The sequence below is a fragment of the Protopterus annectens genome, chromosome 8.part0, assembly GCF_019279795.1.
Source record: "Protopterus annectens isolate FY-2018-M chromosome 8.part0, PAN1.0, whole genome shotgun sequence".
Classification (NCBI taxonomy): Eukaryota; Metazoa; Chordata; order Ceratodontiformes; family Protopteridae; genus Protopterus; species Protopterus annectens.
Window position 1 is genome coordinate 1,921,888,885 of NC_056741.1, and position 21,692 is coordinate 1,921,910,576.

At 43.2% G+C, this 21,692-nt stretch overlaps 1 protein-coding gene across 3 annotated transcripts in view; it reads left to right on the forward strand.

Annotated features, from left to right (window-relative positions):
* The window catches only part of E2F4 (E2F transcription factor 4), a 503,847-nt gene that overhangs the window by 408,762 nt on the left and 73,393 nt on the right, over positions 1 to 21,692 (forward strand). For 2 of the 3 annotated variants that reach the window (XM_044081422.1, XM_044081424.1), the window contains exon 9: positions 1,589 to 1,653. In XM_044081422.1, the coding sequence (XP_043937357.1) occupies positions 1,589 to 1,653 (65 nt within the window). The remainder of the gene's footprint in view (positions 1 to 1,588; positions 1,654 to 21,692) is intronic. The other variant, XM_044081423.1, reaches the window with a different exon arrangement.

The following is a 21,692-nucleotide window of genomic DNA, read 5'->3' on the forward strand; positions in this document are numbered from 1 at the left end:
ACTGCTTGTATTGCAGAGCAATGTGTCCCAGTCACATTATCACCTTTTTAATATGTTACTTTCTGTACCTGTTTACTGCTGTTTGAGTATCCCAATACACTACATGTCTGTCCTGCACTTTCCTCTGCTGATCTCCACGTTTCTAATCCAGCTTAAAGCTTCTTTCCTTTGTGGTTGAGATGGACCCTGCCACCTTATATAGATCTGGTCTTTCTGCTTGGTGTCGCATCCTCAAGTCGTGAGCCTTTGCCCATTGCTACAGGCAATCTCCTCAGTCCCCTGATGCTCCTTCCACAATGATAATGTTTCACTGCTGCAATAATTGCCAAATGGGCTGGCCTTGTGGTAGCCCTTGGTCGGCCCAGGTACCACAGATTTAATCCCTCCTGAGGTTGCGGATTTCCTGCACCTTATGTTATGACGTCTGGGTATAAAAGTGATCTTCCAGCTCCATCTTGCTGCTCTTTCTTGCAGTCAGAGCGTGAAGCATCCACATCCATAGACTGACTCAAGTCCAGAGTGCATCTTAAAGCTAATTGCCTCATTTGGGCAAACTTCCTTTTCTTTGTGGTGTTTTTTTTTTTTCTAATTAGATGAGATCTATGACTAATATTTTTGATTTGTGGAAAACAGATTCCACATCCAGACTTTTATTCCTTTTGTCTTTTGCTTAAGCCAGGAGCGTGACATAAATTGTCCTCTGTGCTATTTTGAACATGCACAGAATACATTGTATGGCCAAATCCCTTGCACAGTACCTAGAAAAGGAAAACTGGTGTCTGAGCTTCATGTGTTGTGGCATCTGCCGGTTCTTCCGTTTTCAACCCATCACTTAAAGGCTGTGAGAAGTGTCCTAAACTTCTGAGGGTGGCAAACAGTTTCGCCATTGTCCAGTCCACTCAGGCTTTTGATTGTCAACCTTTGCAGTCCCTTCCAATGCCTGAGGTGTCGGAGACTGCTGTAGTTTACCCTTTTGTTAGACCTGCCTCTTATTCCCTTCTCGTCCACAGAAGCTGAAGGAAGAGGGATGTCTGTTATGGCTGTTCTACAGGCCCTGTGCTAGGGCTTCAGGTAGAGGATGGTATCCTAAAAACTTCCTAGGGGTCATTAGAACATGTGCACATGCTTCTACTTTTAGTATTTTTACCGTCAAGCAGTGCAGAGACCAATTCTACCTCCCTGCTGTACTGTTGTGTGCACAAGGCTTTTCTAATACTCTGTTCCTTGCAACATTCATCTTAACATTTTTAATTATTTTCTTAAGTTTATGCCTTGTAACTTTGTTTTACAAACACTAGCACTGATGTCAGAAGTGGGCAGGCTTCCTGTAATGGTAGAGCATCCTATTGGTTTCTGTACAAAAAACTTGTCCCCATCTTAAACTGAGTGCAGATGTCAGAAGTTTTGAGTGTTGCATAATAATGGGTCACTGCTTGTCATGTGATAGAGGTTATATTTTTATTGGAGACCTCAGACGTGCATATTTGCATCTCTTTATGTTAATTAGCAATGTTATGGTCTGTGCGCACATTCCGAATTGCAAAGTGGGCTCATTGCAATATTGTTTGTGTAACTTTTGTTTCCTCAGAATGTATGGGTTCAGACCTCTTAGAAGAACTTATGTCTTCAGAAGGTAAGAAGGAAGCAGTGCTAGTAAGTACATCTGTTTAACGTTTTGGTTCAGCTTTGTACACGTTCGTAATCTGTTAGTGTAGTATACTGTTTGCATTATGTATTTTGTAGCTGTATGTTTATAGTTGCACTTTCAGTTGTACTGACCATTAACATTAGTGCAGTTACTGCACATGTAGTTCACATTTTGGCTGAAAAGTGTATGCACCAGTCCACCAACTTATTTACAATACATTAGTGAATGTAAATTGCCGGAGAAAGTTTTCCAGTGAAATGTAGTGTGGCTGAGCAGTTCATATGATTCATATAATGGTTGTAGTAAAACCATTGTGTGAAGAATGCATGAAACTGGTATTTTGAATTGAAACATGGTTAAGACCACCATGGTCAGAAGCAAAAAATAAAGTCTTGATCCATGCAGTACTGAATCACTAATTTTTAATAGTGAAGTTTTACCAAAGTTATCGAGATGAACACTGATGAAAAGTATCATATTACAACTAAGACTGGTGTTTCTCGCAGTTCATCGAACTTCTGAAAAAATTGAAGTTTATTCATTGTCTTATTGACTTAGAACTGTGAGCGGTTGACCTGAAGCTGATTTTAACCCCCCAAGAAGCCTTTTGACGTTTTAAATGACCCTGCCTAACTGTAAAACGTTTTGTGGTCTTGGTTCCCATTAACAGCACAATTTTTTGTGCTTTGTCACATTCACTCTGCTGACCTGGATTATTTTTTCCCCTTTAATGCAAAATAAGAAAATATTGCTTTCTGGTTGAATAGTCATTTGCAGTGGTGTCCCTACAAGGTTGCAGTTAAGACTTGTCCAAAGAATTGCTGAAAGTCTGTGTTCAAGACTGGTGTCTGGGCAGAAGATGAGAGTAAGAACTGTTAAGAAGCCATTGTTAAAGAGAGCACTTTTGCTGCTACCCCACTCACTCAGGCTGTCTGTCTTTGTTGGTGTAGGTAAAGGCCTGTTCGCATACCTGGGCATTTTCTCAGTAATGGCCATATTGTCATTTAAATTACCAGCCAAGACCAACTCTCTAGAATTACCTGTGGATGTCCTTCATGGATGCATCTGCAAGACTTCTAAAAGCTAAGGACTCTTTCTTGCCTCAGCCATGTCAGAAAAAGTCAATAACTGTAACTGCAGCCTGTTCAGCCTGTGCTTCTCAACCCGACGAGCTTAGGGCGCCGGGTCGGAGTTTGCTGAACAGTTTTTGGATCCTCCTCACCATTGTTAAAAAAAAAAAAAAAAAAAGACCGACACTGCGCGGGCAGTGAAAGAGCTCTGTTTTTTCGCGAAACAGAAAAACTGGTCATCTTCAGCCCCGAATCCATGACTACTACTGAGGCTCCTGCTACTAAGCAGCTAGCTAAACTGAGCCTGTTAAACCACCTCACTCAGGCCCACTTAGCCCCAGAAAGAGACCTAGAGCAGAGCCCCCGAGCCTGTGTCACAGACCAGCCAGGGCTCCTTTTCCAATTATGAAGATTCAGATGCTGAAGAATCCATTCCAGCTGCCTCTCCACCAGAGGAATTCTCCTTTGGGAAACCCATGAGAGAAACATTCCAATGGCAGGGACAAGATTTCTCAGATTCAAGAAAAAGGCTAGACTTTTCTGCTACTTACCACAACATAGGCCCTTAGCTATACCTCCTGTCCTGTCTGTTGTGCATTAATGATGTCTGCACTGCACCTGATTCTTTACTCCAGCCCATGCCAAACCAGATGACCCCTACTATATCCCAGGGGCTCAAGGCAGTAGCCTCGACCACAGAAAACCCTATTCCTCCTGAAGGGAATCCAGGTCCTTAGAGATGGGGAAAAAGTCTACACCTCTGCTACTCTCTCAGCTAGAGCTTTAAACTGTCAGTTTCACATGATCCAATACCAAGAGTTTATGCTTGATCAGTTAATTAAAAGCTGTCCTCTGATGAATCTTTAGATAAGAAATATGTATTAGAAATGGTGAATAACATCCAACAGGTTAGTAACCATTCTTTAAAATGTGGCTATGATGCACTGGAGGCTTCATTTAGATCAGCCATGACTGGCACAGTGATAAGAAGGCATGCATGGTTGAAAGAACAGGTCTTACCGGATCATGTTAAAGCTAAGCTATTGGATGCTCCTATGGATAAGGCCAGTCTATTTGGGGAACCTGCCCAGCAGGTAATGAAGAAAATGGAAGAGAAGGCAAAATCTGTACAAACAGTTAAAGATTTCCTACAGGTTCAGCCCCCAAGGTTTAGCAGGAACTGGCCTGCCAAAAATTGGTCTTTTCCTGACTCCACAAGATCACAAAGGGGCAGAACAGGCTCTAGGGGCAGAAATCAATCCAGAGGAGGTGCACAGAGGAGGACGACAGTGGCAAGGCAATAACCGAGGCACAGACACAACCACTGCCACTGCAACAGGACAATCACAGTGACTTGGCTCTGACTCCGCCTACCAGTGAGCAAATTGGCACTATATCACAAAAGACAAGTGGATTTTGCAAACCAAAATCAAAAATAGAAGCCCTGCATTAATAAAGATGAGAGCTGTGGAAAGAGTACCAATAACAGAACAGGGCAAAGGATTCTACTCCAGACTCTTCCTTACCAGAAGAAAGGAAAAACTGGAGACCTATTCTTGACCTGTCCATCTTAAACACATACATCATTGTCCCAAAATTCAAAATGCTGACCCTACAGCAACTTCTTCCCATGCTGGGCAAACTCTAGATCTCAAGGAGGCATACCTGCACGCCCCCATTCGACCAAATTGCAGAAGATACCTCAGATTTCTTGCAGGATCAGAGCATTATCAATTCTCAGCATTGCCCTTGTATTCACAAAATGCCTGGCATCAGTAATCGCTCACTGCATATCCATACCTGCGACGGACAACAAAAGCAAGCTGACAACAGATTTACAAAGGGTCATTTACTTGCTACAAGCCCTGGGATACACAGTCAATTTACAAAAGTCAAGGCTGATACCATCCCAGACAAGAACTTTCTTGGCGCGGAATTGGACACAGTAAAACAGATGGCATTCCTAACTGCAGAAAAACAAAAGGCATTAACAAAGCAGAACAAACTAACAGCAAGAAAAGTTCTGCAGGCCTTGGGCTTCATGGCATCATGCATAATCTTGGTCCCTTTATGGTCTCAACACAGGCACAGCTTAGAAACAGAAATACCACTAATCCCATGCAGGCATGCCAGTCAAACACCCACACCTTCCACTCCACAACTTTGCAAACCAAACCATCACAATGGACGCCTCAGACCTAGGATGGGGAAGGACTGTGGACTCAGGACCAGCTGCACCTGCGCATAAACCAAAAGAAATGCTGGCAGTAAAACTGGCAATCCTAAAAATTCAGACCATTCCTCAAAGAAGGCCATTTGATGATAAGGACAGACAACACCACAGTCATGTGGTACATCAACAAAGGGAGGCACTCATTCTTACCCCTATGCAGAATGACTTTGGACCTTAGTTACAGGCAATATTAGCAGACATTTTAAGCAGAACCACCTCAGATGCTCACGAATGACAAATAGATCTATTAGCTTCCCCACAAAATCACCAGCTCAAAAGGACATTCCACCCACTTGCATGGAAGGTGGACTCTCTATCCTTCAGCTGGAAAGGCCTGACAGCATATGCATTTCCACCTCTTCCCTTGATGCACAAGGTACTACTGAAAATCAAATAATTCTGATAGCTCGAACTGGCCAAGACAACACTGGTACCCATTGCTGAGGAGCATGTCTCGGGAGAAAATGTGGTCAATACCCTGATGCCTCTGATGTTAACTCAGAACAACTACAACATCATACATCCAAACCTAAAAACCTGCAACTGACTGCCTGGAACATCACATAGCAGTAACTAACCCAGACCTTTCACAAAGGGTTAAAGACATTATAGACCTTCAACAAGAAGGAACTATGCAGGAAAATGGAAGTACTGAAAGAGGAAAAACATAGATATTGCTAACATTCATACAGGCCTGTCCTATTCCTCCATCAAGATACAGCATCGGCTATTTCAGCAGAATACAGCTTTGATCCTCCTGTCTTTTCACATCCTCTACTCAGGCAGTTCCTCAGAGGGATCAAGAATGTAAAACCTCCTAGGAAACCACCATTACCAGCATGGGACTTGAATTTTGTACTAGAAAAGTTGACACTCCCTCCGTTTGAACCAGCAGCAACAGCAGATCTACAACACCTGTCCCTTAATGGCAGTGCAACCCTTCTAATCTTCCATCAAGATAGGGTGTCCATGAGAACTAATCCTACATTTATGCCTAAGGTGGTATCCAGAGTGTCTTTAAACCAGGCAATCCACCTACCTACCTTCTTTCCCAATCCACAAAACAGAGGTGAAAGAATAATGCATACCTTGGATGTACATACCTGGACAGAACCAAAGGTAACAGAAAAACTGACCAGCTCTTTGTAGCCTATGCAACAGGAAGGGAAGGAAAAGCATTTATCAAACAGACAATCTCCAAATGGATAGGAAATTGCATAAGATTCTGTTACTCCTACCATGGAAAACCAATTCCACAGAACATAAGACCTCATTCTACAAGGGCTACAGCCACTACCACAGCTTTCTTAAGAGGAGTGGCAACAAAGGACATTATTGAGGCGGCTACTTGGACCTCCGTGCATACATTTGCCAAGCATTATAATTTACCTCTATATTCTAGATCGAGCAGGGTTTGCCACTGCTGTACTGCAAGGGATCCTGACTACACCATAATTTTATTCCTCCTCCCTAGTTTGGCTATGTATTCACCCCATTTGTTATGACTGCAGATGCATCCATGAAGGACATAGTACAGTTTTGTACCTACCATAAATGTAGATGTCCGAACTGGATAGCATCTTCTGTGGTACTCTATTTAGGTATTTACCCTCCCTAGCTAGGGGGGGGTCTCTTATGGTGTATTTGTTTGTATATATGTACATACATGTTTATTTTTTGTGTTTGTTTTCTACTATTTTGGAAACATTGGCATTTATCCAAAATTTAGCTTTCCAGAAGAAAATTGGCATCTGGGGCAAAAACACTGAGAAAAATGGCGTCGGCTGATGCCTTTATACCAAGACCAGCAGAGATGACGTGAAGTGCGCAATATCAGAAAGCAGGACCCAGAACTTTTCCGATCCCAATCAAGGGCTGCCTGACGACAGGACAACCCATTTGTTATGACTGCAGATGCTATCCAGTTCGGACATCTACATTTATGGTAGGTACAAAACTGTACTTTTTGGGAGGAACACAGCACTGGTAACTGCCAGAAGTGTTGAGTTTCAGCCCTGCTACGGTAAGATGGTGGGTTAAGAGTTGGCCTACATTTTTTTTACGAAAACACGTCTGCCTTGTGTTCTCGTGTTTTTTTGTTTCCTTTTTTGTTTTAAGGAGAACTCCACCCAAAAGTCAAGTTTTTCTTTTCAAACTGTTTCCTTCCCTGTAATCCAACACTAAACACTTGATGATTTAGTAATTGCCTTTTTTTCTTGCATTTGTTTCATCTGTTACATCACAAGCACAGTAAGTTAGTTCACTTATCCCATCTACAGAGTCATTAAGAAAACAATGCCTCTTAAACAATAACATTTAAATGTGCCTTGGATAGCCAGCATCACATCTCAGATAAACTGTGACCTGGAGCCTGAATAAAGGCAGGGCTTTCAAGCTTAGTTTTCAGATGCAAATGACTGACTCTCTTTAGTAACACTCGGTGTCCCAAAGAGAGAAAGCAAATATGTTCACCTAACTCACTGCTTCATTTTGCATGTTTTCTATGTTGTCATTTCTGTAAAAGTGCACGTTTCTTCTGGAGCTGGGAAAAATGATTAACATCAAAGACTTTCCTCGCTATGATATTTAAAACTGCGAATGAAACAAACCATTTGACTCCCTGTGATTTATAGGTGTTACTTGGGCAGATTTCTCACATTTGAACACTGAAGTACTGTTGTTACTTTGAAAACAATTAGCTCAGGTACATTTTCAAGCCTGTGATTCAAACATTCCTTAAAATGCTGTAACAGAGATGGCCACTAATGAAAATAAAAAGTGCAGCAACGAAAAATGTGGATTGATGCCTACAGCGAAAAGTAAGCAGTTACAGCAGTGTAGTAAACTGGGAGAGCCCCACTAAATGATTCCCTTATAAGGATTTCTGTCCCTCTAACATGACAAAAGGAAGGCAAAGACATTGACTGTAAAACAGTCATGCTAGCCATGTCAGCCTCCTTCAGGTAATTTTGGGGTATAACAAATTAGAAAATAACAGTCATTTACTTTGATCCAGAGGCATTAGCAATGCAGAAAAGTTCAAGATTGGCTGAAAAAGATGTTTTTTTTTTTTTTTCAATTTTTGGGTGTGGTTCTCCTTTAATGTCCGCATAGAGACTTGCAGGGGGTATCCACATTACAATCCCAGACACAAAAACACTTTCAGAATGAAACACCAAGGAAGGTGAGGCTTAACCTTCCTAGAGACATTGAGGAGGGTGAGGCTTAACCTTCCTAGAGACAAGTTGTTGCACAGCTTGTGCATCTGATCACCATGATCTCTGCAGATGAGAAGTTTGCCCACTAGTAGTAAAGGCTTTGGTTGTAGTGTGTCCTCTATTTTATTAGAGGATGTCAGAATTGAGAGAGGCACTGTGTTGTTTCACTTTGTGCATGTCCCAGGGTTCTTGCATTGTGGTGTCCCAGGGTTCTTGCATTGTGGTGTCCCTAAATGATGATCTGGGTCCTGTTTTTGCTTTCTACTGGGATGGCCCCTTGCAAACTTGTATGAATTGGAAGGTTGCAGTTGGGGTTAGTCAGTTTATCCCACACCAGCGGGGCTCATATTGGAGAAAGGTAGACATAAAGCAGATGTTTAAAGGTTTTGAAAGTTATGCATTGCATGGTGCAGGCCTGTCCTGTCCAAGTTCTGATCTGAATTTTTACCCATTAACACTTAGTTTTGCACAGTACCACATTAAGGCTTTGATCCAGTGGAGAATAGGGGTATTAATCTCATTCCGTCTGAGTTTTGAGGATTATAAGGCCCGCTCCTCTGATATCACTATCTTGAACTACACTCTTCAAAAAGAAACTAAAACAATACCTTAAAAACCATTGTATATGTCCCTGTTCAAACCCTGACTAAGGCTATCTGTCTATTTACATCACAATCAGTTTTCCCAAGTTTCTTGCTCACTTTATTGCCACTTTAAGGCCTCTACCATCTAGATGGTCTAGTTGCTCATATACACCTAAGATGCAATTTACCTCATTTTCTCTCCTGAGTTTCTCCCCCTCCACTTACTCTTCCAGTCCTGTTTTCAACAACCTGATCTCCCATATTCTGCAGAAGACTTTCTTCCCACAGCATTCACAAAAAAAAAAAAAACCTTGGTATTATCTTATCTTATTTTTGTGCTATTCTTCTGTTCCATCAGTGTTTGCTAAATTACCTTAATCACCTGTTTTTGTCTAGCAACCTCTCTGCATCTGAAGTTTAATGTTCTGTAACTTATTACTTAATACTTTGTGTGTCTAGTCTGTTTTAATGTGGATCTTTTCTCCCTGGGCCTCTACTAAAAATGGACATATATCCAGCTAGACTAGCCCGGTCAACAAATGTAAAATAAAATATCAGCAGGAATGACTAATCCTTTACCCAACTGTTTACCCATGTACTTTTTGTCATTCTGGTCTTTGCTAGGAACTGCTTGAACTGTCCTTAATTGCCATCCCTCAAAAAGTGCCTGACAAATTTAAAGTTTTGGGGGGAAAGCCTGAAAGCCCTGGGTTATATTTACTTTGGAGCCAGTCATTGCAGGGGCTACCAATACTTCTCAGAAGGCAGCCCCTGTCTGCCTGTTTGACCAATGAAGGGAGATCACTTTTTACAGGCCACATCCAAATGGGTAGAGCTTAATTACTGCACATTCCAGTGTTGCTCTTGTAACCTGCTCACGTCTAGCATAGGTAGCAGAAACCACTGCATTTTGCCACAGTGCTTGACTGATGGAGAGTTAAGTGTATTGGTGAGGGGTGGCTTCTGAAAATGAAGTTTTCATTCCAAGGGAGGAGTGGTGGACATAATTGCTTCCCTTTGGCATGGGAGGATGTTTTCCCTCAAGCCTTTTGCTTTTAGTCCAGAAAAATAAGGTCAAAACTTTCTTGTTTTCTAACTACATTTAATAAAAGCACAGTCACTGATGCCCCTGACAATACAGGAAAGTTTGGTTTGGATTGGGTTGTCGTGCCACCCATTGTAGTGATGGCAACCCATCTCTCCTTGTTTTTTGACGGAGGCTTCTTGATCTTGCCTGTTAGCCTCTAAGTCCTTCATCTCATAGGTCTGTATGTGGAAGTGTTCCCTGCAAGGTACCCACCACCAGAATTGGTTACCTTGCAGGGATTTCTCTCGACATCTTTGTGATGCATCTCTTATTCCGCAATGAAAGTTCCTGTGTCAGCTCTGTATATTATGATATGGAGAACAGGATTGTGACTTTAGGCTCTAGCATTGCTTAGCTGAAGGTAATGCCTTACAGCAGTGCTGCTTCTCAAGCCCCTTTGGAGGAACTCTTCCAATTCATGGGACCTTACTTCATGGTGGACAGATTTGTTGAAGTATGCATTGAAGTGTCTGTGTGTTTTAATGTTTTCATAGCCAGGACCACAGCTGCTCGACTTCAGAGCTTTACTCCATTGCTTAAGGAGCCATATGTAGTCTTTAACAAGACTGAAGGGCTCCTGCAGAATAAACCCATTTCCCCTTTGAAGATTGCCTCATAGTTCTTGATCCAGGCCATTCATCTGGTTTCCTTTGCAGAGGCAGAAGTTATCAGCTCTGGTATTTACATGAGGTAGGTGAGTATAGAAGATGAGCCAGTCTCCTTTTTGCCACTGAGAAAAAAGGCTTGCTACTAAGCCAGTATTTGTGTTTTGATAAAGCACGACTAGCTTCACTGTAGCCACTAGTGGGATGCCACACCACTGTGAGCAGTGCTGCTGTACTGGCTTCTGTTTGGCTTGTGCTGCTGCATCAGCAGTACAAGTGCTTCCCAAGTAGTATGAATTTTGTTTGCCGTTTTCCTCTCTTGTGGCTTTGTGCTTGTGTGACATTGTGTTAGGTGATTGGTGCTATGCCAGGTGTACAAACAACTGCAACCTGCACTTGTGTCTTTAGCAGATTGTCATATGTCATTGCTTCTGTGGTGGATTTATACTGGATCTTGGGAAGTCCATTTGGCAAGATACCCATTTTTTTTTTTGTATAACCAAGGCTTGTAATATGGACAATCAAACATAAGAAAAAGGACTAAAGTGTCAAAGCATAAACTAGTAGATGTTCTTCGCGTTTCACTGTTGCAGTCATTACATTTGGGTAATCTGCTGGCAGGTTGCCCTCAGTCGGCCTGAATTCCAAAGTTTTGGGTCCTGCGTCGGTTGCTGTCTCCTCTTCCATGACATCAGGTCGTCGGGTATAAAACAAGCGTCCGACACCATTTTCTTTAGTCTGTCTTGCTGCGCGGTGCCTGAAGCAGAAGCTTTTCGCAAGTGCCGGTCGGCCAACTCCTGAAATATTCGAGTTTGAGTTTCAGAACCAAAGTCTTTACACTAAAGCTAAGTACCCCGTTGGGGAAACTTTTTTCTTGCTCCATACCGATGTCAGAAGTTAATTGTATTACTTGTGGGAAGCAAATACCTCATAAGGATTTCCATTTATACTGTATTCCTTGCCTAGGCCCTGATCACAATGTGCCTGGCTGTCGGTTTTGTGCTAGATTTAACCAACGCACTATTAAGAGTCTGTATATTTTTGCCTCAAAATATTTTGGGAACAGATTTAACTACCCTGAAATGTCATCTGATAGCAATCAGACTACCTGAGTACATAAAAAAACGCAAAGAAAAGGACAGAGAGAGACAGTCTATGTCCAAAACCAGCTAAGCTTCTCCTAAGCAAGTCGCAGGTTTTCAATGAGGTGCTTTCGCAGCCCCGGATACCCGCTACTTTCGAGTCGCAGGCCCCTACCGACACCCATGTGGAGTCCGGCATGCCGCGAGATATTCAAAGTATTGGACCCATGGATGTATCTCCCTCAGATGGGTCCGGAGCCGCTGAGCAGGCACCGGCTTCTGAGGGTATATTCAGGCCTCACCATTTTTATATCAAACAGACGACAGCTGCAAAACCAAAGCCAAAAACAACTTCTAAAACTAAAAAAAAAAACTACGCATGAGCCATGTGCACAGACTTCTATGCCTAAAAAACAGAACTACGCATGAGCTATGTGCACGGACTTCTATGCCTAAAAAACAGGTGATCAAAATGGCTGAAGACCTTATTACTTTGATCAGGGGTTCCCATCCCCCTCCAGATAAGAGGCTTAGGCAAGATACTGATTGAATCTTCAGATCAGGTTTCTATTTCTTCTGATTCCTCTTCTGATCAGGAATTATCTATACCTCCCTATGAGGATTCTGATGCAGAGGAGTCTATACCATCTGCATCACCTCTTGAGGATTATTCATTTGGAGAAATCTTGCATACTTTGAGAGAGCATTTTCACTGGGAGAGTCAAGATTTCTCAGAATCAAGAGGCTCAGGGATTTCCTTCTCCCTCAGCGCAGGCCTTTAGCCATACCCCCTGTTTTAGACATTGTTGATGATGTGTTTTTGGAGTCGAGCTTGACCCCTATCTCCTTACCTCCGGCTCCCAGCAAGCCTGACTGATATTACAGGGTCCCTGACTCTACAAATTTTTATTTAGAAACCCTGCTGCTGATCCTGAAACTATTTCACAGGGTCCAATGGGAGAGTTAAGGCCTCAACAGCAAAAAAATCCTACTCCCTCTTGACAGATTCAAGGGCACTGGATAGATGGTGGGGAAAGGGTTTATACATCTGCAACCTTGGCAATTAGGGCCTTAAACTGACAGTTTCATATGCTCAAGTATCAACAACATGTTATGGGATTGCTGAAACAGAAAATTATGATTTCTGAATGTGCAGAAAATAGACTTGCAGGAATTATTGCATGCAGCAGAACAGGTTGGAAAGCATACTTTGCAATGTGGTTTTGATTCCTTAGAGGCCTCCTGCAGGCCCGCAGTTACTGGATCTGTGATTAGGAGGCATACCTGGCTAAAGGAACAAAAATTGCCTGATCATGTTAAAGCTAAATTACTAGATGTACCTTTACGGCATAATACTCTATGTTTGGTATTAAGGCAGAAGAGGTTTTAAAGAAAATGGAAGACAAAGCAGAGTCTTTGCAAACTGTAAAAGATTTCTTACAAGTGCAGCCACTAAGATTCAGTAGACACTGGCCTACAAAAAATTGGTCCTTTCCTGTGTCAGACAGAGCTCAAAGGGGCAAATCCAGACACCCTAAGGGTTCCATATACCAGGCACAAGATTCATACAGGTCAAAGCAGTGGGGCGCTTCTACCTCCAAATCTGGAGGAGATAAAGCGCAAACCTACAGAAAACAGTCCCAATGACTTCCCTCTGCCTTCACCAAGCGCTTATCTTTTAGCAGCACCCTTGGGGGAAAATTAGCACTTTTTGCTCAAAATTGGCAATTAATAACTCAGGACAAGTGGGTGCTAAACATAGCATCACAGGGATACAGATTCCATTTCCATACTCTGCCAAGGGCAAACGGTTGGCCAGATCTGCCAAAAAATCAATAGGCAGAGGCACAGAAACAGGTTACGTCCCTCATGGATATGGGGGCCATTCAGCCGGTACCAGAACAGGAAAAAGGACAAGGTTTTTACTCAAGATTGTTCTTGGTACCCAGAAAGGACAAGGTCTGGCAGCCAATACTGGATTTATCGATTTTGAACACATACCTGGACATTCCAAAATTCAAGATGCTGACTTTGCAGCTTCTGCCCATGCTGGGCAAGAATGCTTGGCTGGTGACATTAGACCTAAAAGAGGCATACCTGCATGTTCCAGTAAGGCAATTGTGCAGAAGATACCTCAGATTCAAGGCTGGCTTAATGCATTACCAATTCTCTGCACTGCCCTTTGGCTTATCTACTGCGCCTGGGTCTTTACAAAGTGCCTGGCACCAGTAATTGCATTTTGTAGACAAAGTAGTATACAAATATATCCTTACTTGGACGACTGTCGCATTCAAGCAGAGAGCAAGGACATTCTTCAACACCTGGCGTTTGTAAAAAGGTTTCTAACGTGCCTAGGATACACGATAAACGAAAAATCACAACTGGTACCCTCTCAAAAGATAACATTCGTGGGTGCAAGCTTAAATACAACTGCCCAGATGGCCTACCTCACACCAGGCAAGCAAAGGCAACTGACTACTTACTTCAAACTGATGGCAACAAAAACCCTGTTATCTGCAAGACAAATTCTGCAGGCTTTGGGCTTCATGGCATCCTGCATCCTACTGATTCCATATGCAAGACTGCATATGAGGAAACTTCAATGGTACCTAAAAAGTTTATGGAGTCAACATTGTCACAGTCTGGAAACAATGATTCCTCTCATTCCCTGCTTACAGCAGGAGTTTCTATGGCGGGCAAAGGCATGTCACCAAAACATGGGACGGGCCTTCACTCTACCCCCTGCCAGCCAAACCTTAAAAGACGCATCAGATTATGCCTGGGGGGGCCCACATGGCAGGAAGATGCATTCAGGGCATATGGACCCCAAAACAAATGCATCTACATATCAACTAGAAAGAGATGCTAGCTGTTCAAAATGCCCTGACAGCCTTAAAGGGCTTACTTTACCCAGGACAACTACTGATAGACTGACAACACCACGGTCATGTGGTATATAAACAAGCAGGGGGACATTCACTCATACCCCCTTTGCAGATTAGCCATGGCACTGTAGGACACATCTTTGACTTACCAAATACATCTTCAAGCTCAGTTCCTGCCAGGAAAACAAAATATTCTGGCAGACTATTTAAGCAGAAACCTTTATGGATCCTCACGAGTGGAAACTAGATCCACAAGTCTTCAGCATGATAACAAAGAAATGAGGGAGCCCAGACATAGATCTATTTGCCTCTCCTCGAAATTATCACAGACAAGCATGGAAAGTGGACACCCTATCAGTTTACGCCTTTCCTCCTCTGCCTCTTCTTCCCAAGGTGGTCCTAAAAATCAGACAAGAGAAACCAAAGGTGGTGATACTAATTGCCCCGGACTGGCCCCGCCAATACTGGTACCCAATCCTAAGAAACTTGTCTCAATACCTAGCTTGGACCTTACCTCAAAGACCTCAACTACTGTCCCAGCAAAACAATCTGATCCTACACAATCCACTCCAGACACTGAACCTGGCAGCATGGCTGATCATGTAGTTATACAAACACCACCTCTCAGTAAAGCTGTGATTGATGTCATTTTGGAAGCCAGAAGGCCTAGTACTAGAAAATGTTATGCTGATAAATGGAAGAGATTCTGTGTTTGGAATGAAGCACAAGGGACTGATACAGCAGAACCAAATATTCCTCAGCTATTACAATACTTGACTGAGATGCTTGACAAAGGCCCATCTTTCACATCAATTAAAATCCATGCCTCTGCCATTTTGGCTCATTACAGTACAGAGCCACCAATCCTTTCTCATCCTTTACTAAAACAGTATCTTAGGAGCCAAAAATTTAAGGCCTCCTAGATGTTCGCCAATACCTACATGGGACCTCAATTATGTGTTGGAAAAGCTCACCCTGCCTCCATTCAAACCAGCTGCTAAAGCTCACCCTGCCTCCATTCAAACCAGCTGCTACTGCCGATATAAAGTTCTTATGGAAAACAGTTCTGCTACTAGAAATTACTTCAGCAAGAAGAGTCTCAGAGCTACAGGTCCTCATGGCTGTGGAGCTTTTTATCATCTTTTACCCAGACAGGGTGTCTCTGAGGACAAATCCAACATTTATGGCTAAGGTGGTTTCCAGTGGGGCTCTTAGCCAAACTATTCATCTGCCAACCTTTTACCAAATCTGCAGAACAAGGGGGAGAGAATTCTGCATTCCTTGGACGTACACAGATAGTTAAGATTCTACTTGAGCAGGACTAAAGCTCTAAGAAAAACTGAGCAATTACTAGTGACGTATGCTGCAGGATCAGAAGGAAAGGCTATTTAAGTGGATAAGCCACTGCATGCGTTTCTGCTACTTACACCATGGTAAACCTGTGCCCAAGGGCATTGGGTCTCATTCCACCAGAGCTGCAGCTACTTCAGCCTTTCTCAGAGGAGTACCAACCAAAGACATTCTAGAGGCTGCTACTTGGATTTCTGTTCACACCTTTACAAAACATTATCATTTGCCTCTACTCTTAAGTCCAGGGCAGGCTTTGCCACTGCAGTTCTTCAGGGCCTTATAGCGGCACCTAATGCTGTTTAGCTCCAGCCTCCCAACCATAGCAAATGTAATGACTGCAAAAGTGAAACACGAAGAACATAGTACAGTTGTGTACACTTGCCATAAATGTAGATGTTAGAGTGTATTCACTGTTGCAGTCCAGTTTACCCGCCTGCCATCCCCCTTTCATTCTGGAGTTTATCTTCCCTTCTCTATCTTCTACAACCCATGTGGTGTATTTGCTTGTAGACGAAGGTAAAGTTTATATTGATGCATGTATATGTAGTTTTTATACATATATATTTTTGCTACCTTTTTGTGGGCACCTGACATCTGGGGCAAGAAAAACTAAAGAAAATGGCTTCTGCTGCTTGTTTTATACCCCTGATGTCATGGAAGAGGAGACAGCAACCGACACAGGACCCAAGACTTTGGAATTCAGGCCGACTGAGGGCAACCTGCCAGCAGATTACCCAAATGTAATGACTGCAACAGTGAATACACTCAAACATCTACATTTGTTAAGTGTACACAACTGTACTTTGCCAGTTTGCCTTTGCCTCAGCTTAATGGTTCCATAACCCAACCCAGGCTTCATACAGAGATCTTTAGATGACCCAGGATTAACTGAGGGTTCGGGGGTTCCTTCAAAGAAAAGGATAGAACTGGGCAAGGAGTTGGAGGATTCTGATACCACAGTTTCTAAAGCATATCTCTCATCTGTTTGATGTATGCATTAATATTTTTGCCCTTGTAGTTAATTCAAATGTTTGACTTTCTGTAAATCATGGAGGACTATAGCTCATCATTAATGCCAGACATTGGTTTCATGCTTTTTCTTCAGAAAATTAATGCTGATTGAAGGCCTTTTGTGTTAACTTTAATAAAATGCAGTAATTAAGCATCTCTGAGTTTCGGGTCTTTGTCCCCAACTTTTGAGCAAAGAAATTGTGGGCAATGTTCTAAGGAGGATGAACTGGCATATGTGGACCAGATACCATCCCCTCTTTGTAGGAGTCTGACACCAAGGGTACCTTATGTTTCTCCGTAGTAGAAATCTTTTTGAGGATACCAATCACACAGTTTGAGTCTTCATTTGGCTGCAGAGGAGAACTGACCCAGACTAGGTACAGAACTTTCGTGGGCCTACCTTAGCCTATTACTTCAACTCCAGAAGTCCTGGGACATGCATCCTAGGAAGCGTGCTTTTATAGGCTCCTGGCTTCTCTAACGGATCTAGCTTTGATGTCCCCTGATTCCTAGGGAAACCGAACAAAACTCCATGTTGGAACTCCATTCCTGTGTCACCGGAGTAGAATTCTTGACCAGTTTCAAAAAAGGGAAACGTGCATCTTCTGCCATGGCTTTATAGGGACTTGATCCATCAGAGACGCAAGAGTCCCTCCTTGATAACCAGATTTATAAGGTAGAGATGTTCAGAGGCAAGGACCTGAAACAAAATATGCTTGACTTGCACAGTCTTTTTAGCTTAATGGCAAAGTATTCCAGAAAAAAGTTTGATTCATTAGATGCATCACACATGGCAGCAAATTCGGGGTTAATAATTCATAGGTGTACCTGGTTTAAGGGTACAGCTTCTGCCAGACCCAGCTTGAGGGGTAAGAGTGTACCATGGAGTAGGTTCAGACTTTCATTCCCAGGCTCTGAAATGCAGCCAGAACTTCCCCCAAGCAAGAGCAAGGTAAACATCACGAAGGGAAGAAGACGTGCTACAGAAAAGAATGACAAGCAAAGCAAAAAACTGCCACCGAGGGCCCCATCTGTAGCGCCAAACCCCATCCCACCCTCTTATTTCATAAAATCTGTTGCCTGGGTTTATGGAGAAGTGGGAGAAAATAAACCATGACTAAGTGGGTCATGAACATTTCGAGACAAAGTTAGACTATAGTTGACCCAGATTTTCCGGGATGTTAGATTGTCCCCAAAGAAAACAAAATCTGAAGTAGTTAACTTAATTTTATCTGCAACCTGTGGGTCTTCGGATCCATATCTGATCAGAGCCAGCAAATTTTCAGGCATCTGCTCAGAGCTCCTCCCCGTTACCCATAACCCCTCACCATCGCCTACCTTCCCTCAGATCTCATTTGCCGCTTCGTGCATCAGCATCGTGGTCTCTGTAGCTATGAGCTTAAGTTTGGAATAAGTGCTTTTTGAAAGGATTTTTTTCTTGTGTAGTGAGAGTTTGTCTTGGTTCCCTTTTCCTTCCCAAACGCTTTTTCGTCGGAAAAAGTAGATGTTCTTCGTGTTTCACTGTTGCAGTCATTACATTTGGGTTATCTGCTTGCAGGTAGCCCTCAGTCGGCCTGATTAACAAAGTCTTGGTCCTGCGTCGGTTGCTGTCCCTTCCATGACATCACACGTCAGGGGTATAAAACATGCAGCCGATGCCATTACATAAGTCTTTCTTGCCGTGTGATGCCCGAAGCAGAAGCAGTTCGCAAGTGCGGTCGGTCGACTCTTGAAATTTTTGTTTGAGTTTCAGAACCGATGTCTTCAACTAAAGCCAAGTACCCCTTTGGGGAAACTTTCTTGTTCCTTACCGAATTGCATTACTTGTGGAAAGCAAATACTCATTTTCATTCTTGCTATATTCCTTGCCCAGGCCCTGACCACGATGTACCTTGTCTGTTTTGTGCTTTAATCAACGCACTATCTTTCGGTATGTTTTCACCTCTAAATATTTCAGTTCTCTGTTTAATTATCCGGAAATGTCGGTTAGCCAATCGACTGCCAGGATTCCGAAAAAACGCAAAGATGGACAGACAGGCCGCCGAGGTCCAAAACTGCCGAAGATGCTTCTCCTAAGCCAGTCACCAGTTCGCCGGTACTTAGTGAGGCGCTTTTGCAGCCCCGGATACCCGCTACTTCTGATTCGCAAGCCTCTACTGAGACCCATTCGAAGTCCGGTATGCCGCGAGATGCGTCAACTATGGAACCTGCGGATGTCTCTACCTTGGATGGGTCCGGAGCCGTTATGCAGGCACTGGCTTATGAGGGTGTATTCAGGCCTACAGACTTTCATATTAAACAGACGCTTCCTTCAGTTAGGCCTAAATCTCGAACCATGCCTAAAAAAACGACGCCCAGGCCACATGTTCAGGCCTCTATGCTTAAAAAACAAATAAGAATGGCTGAAGATCTCATGATGCTAATCCGGGCTTTCCAACCCCCCCCCCTTCTAAGAGGCCTAGGACCAAAGTTGTTTATGAATCTTCCGACCAGGATTCTGTTTTTTCTGATCTGGATTTGCCCTTATCTACATATGAGGATTCTGATGCAGAGGACTCCATCCCGTGCTTCCCCTCCAGAGGATTTTTCTTTTGGAGAAAACTCACATACTTTAAGGGAGCATTTCCACTGGGAAAGCCAGAATTTCTATGATTCAAAATAGAGGCTTAGGGATTTCCTACCTCAGCATAGACCTTTAGCTATTCCTCCTGTGCTGGACATTGTTGCTTTTTCGGAATCTGGTTTGGCCCCTGATTCCTTGCCTCCTGCTCCCAGAAAACCTGACCGATTATTACAGGGTCCCTGAGTCGCACAAGTTCCTTTTTAAAAATCCTATTGTGGATCCAGAGACTATTTCACAGGGGCCAAAGGGCATTAAGGCTTCTAAAAATCGTACCCCTTCTGATAGAGACTCCAGGGCGTTGGATAGATGGGGTGAGAAGGTTTATACTTCTGCACTCTTGGCCATTGGGGCTTTAAACTGCCAGTTTCATATGTTAAAGTATCCGCAACATGTCATTAGGTTGCTTAAACAGAAAATGATGATGATTCCAGACTGTGTGGAAAATCAAGAATTATAGGATTTAATGCATTCTGCTGAACAAGTTGGAAAACGTACTTTGCAATGTGGTTTTGATTCTTTAGAGGCCTCTTGCAGGGCTGCTGTTACTGGATCTGTGCTCAGAAGGCATGCTTGGCTTAAGGAGCAATCTTTGCCTGATTATGTTAAAGCTAAATTGTTGGATGCTCCCTTAAATCAGGACCGCCGGTTTTGCAACAAGGCTGAGGAAGTTCTTAAAAAGATGGAAGACTAAGCTAAATCTATGCAAACTGTTAAAGATTTCGTACAAGTTCAACCTCCTCGATTTAGTAGGCACTGGCCCTCTAAGAATTGGTCCTTTCCAGCCCCTTTCAGGTCTTCTCAAGCCAAACCCAGACACAGCAAAAACCCCAGGTTTCAGTCCCAGGGGACACACACGACTAAGCAGTGTGGGGGGCCTCCACTTTCAAATCTGGGAGTAATAAGACTCCTCCCTATGGTAAACTGTCTTGATGGCTTCCTTTTAAAATTTCCAAGCACTTGTCAACTGACTGCCCCTTTGGGGGAGAAAGATTGCTCTTCATGCAAAGAACTGGGAACTCCTTACCCAGGACAAGTGGGTTTTAAATAGTGTCCCAAGGATACAGATTTCACTTCCACACGTTGCCAACGCCAAGTGGGTTGCCGGACCTACCCCTAGTCAGTGGGCAGAGGCCCCAAAACAAGTACTTTCTCTCAAGCATTGGGGCTATTCAACTAGTACCAGAAGGGGGCTATTCAACTAGTACCAGAAGTGGAAAAGAGATGAGGTTTCTACTAGAGACTCTTCCTGGTACCCAGAAATGACCATTCATGGCGTCCTATTCTGGACCGGTCTACGCTAAACATGTTTTTGGAGATTCCAAAATTCAAGATGCTGACTCATTTACTTCCTATGCTAGGCAAAGATGCCTGGTTGGCAACACTAGATTTAAAAGAAGCATACCTGCACATCCCAATCAAGGAGTCTTGTAGAGGATACATACGCTTCAAAGCAGGCTACATGCACTATCAGTTCTCTGCACTGCCCTTTGGCTTATCTGCTGCACCCAGGGTATTCACAAAGTGCCTAGCTCCAGTCATTACATTTTGCAGGCAAAGAAATATTCAAATATACCCATACCTGGACAATTGTCTAATTCAGGCAGAAAGCCAGGACATACTTTTGAATCCATCTGGCTTTTGTTCAAAGGGTGCTGACTTGTCTGGGGTACACCATAAACTAAAAGAAATCACATCTGGTACCCTGTCAACAAGTTATATTCCTGGGAGCAAGCTTGAATACAACTTCCCAGATGGCTTTCCCCACGCCAGAGAAACGGATTCATTTGATAACCTACTTCAAACAAGTGGCCACAAAAACCCAGCTGTCTGCAAGGCAAATACTGCAAGCCTTGGGGTTCATGGCCTCCTGCATTATTCTGATTTCATATGCAAGGATGCATATGAGGGAAACTACAATGGTATCTCAAAAGCTTATGGTACCAACATTCTCTGGATCTAGAAGCAATGATTCCTATCATATTTTGCCTACGCCTAGAATTCCTCTGGTGGGCAGAGTCCTGCCACCAAAACAAGGGACTACCATTCACACTACCCCCTGCAGCCCAAACCTTAACACTCATCAGACTATGCATCGGGGGCTCACCTGGCAGGGAAGTGCATTCAGGGCAAATGGAAACCAAGACAAATGCACCTGCAGATAAATGAAAAAGAAATGTTAGCTGTACAGAATGCTCAGACAGCCATCAAGGACCACATTTTTCCAGGACAACTAATGGTAAAGATGGACAACCCCTGTTATGTGGTACATAAACAAGCAGGGAGGGTACACATTCTT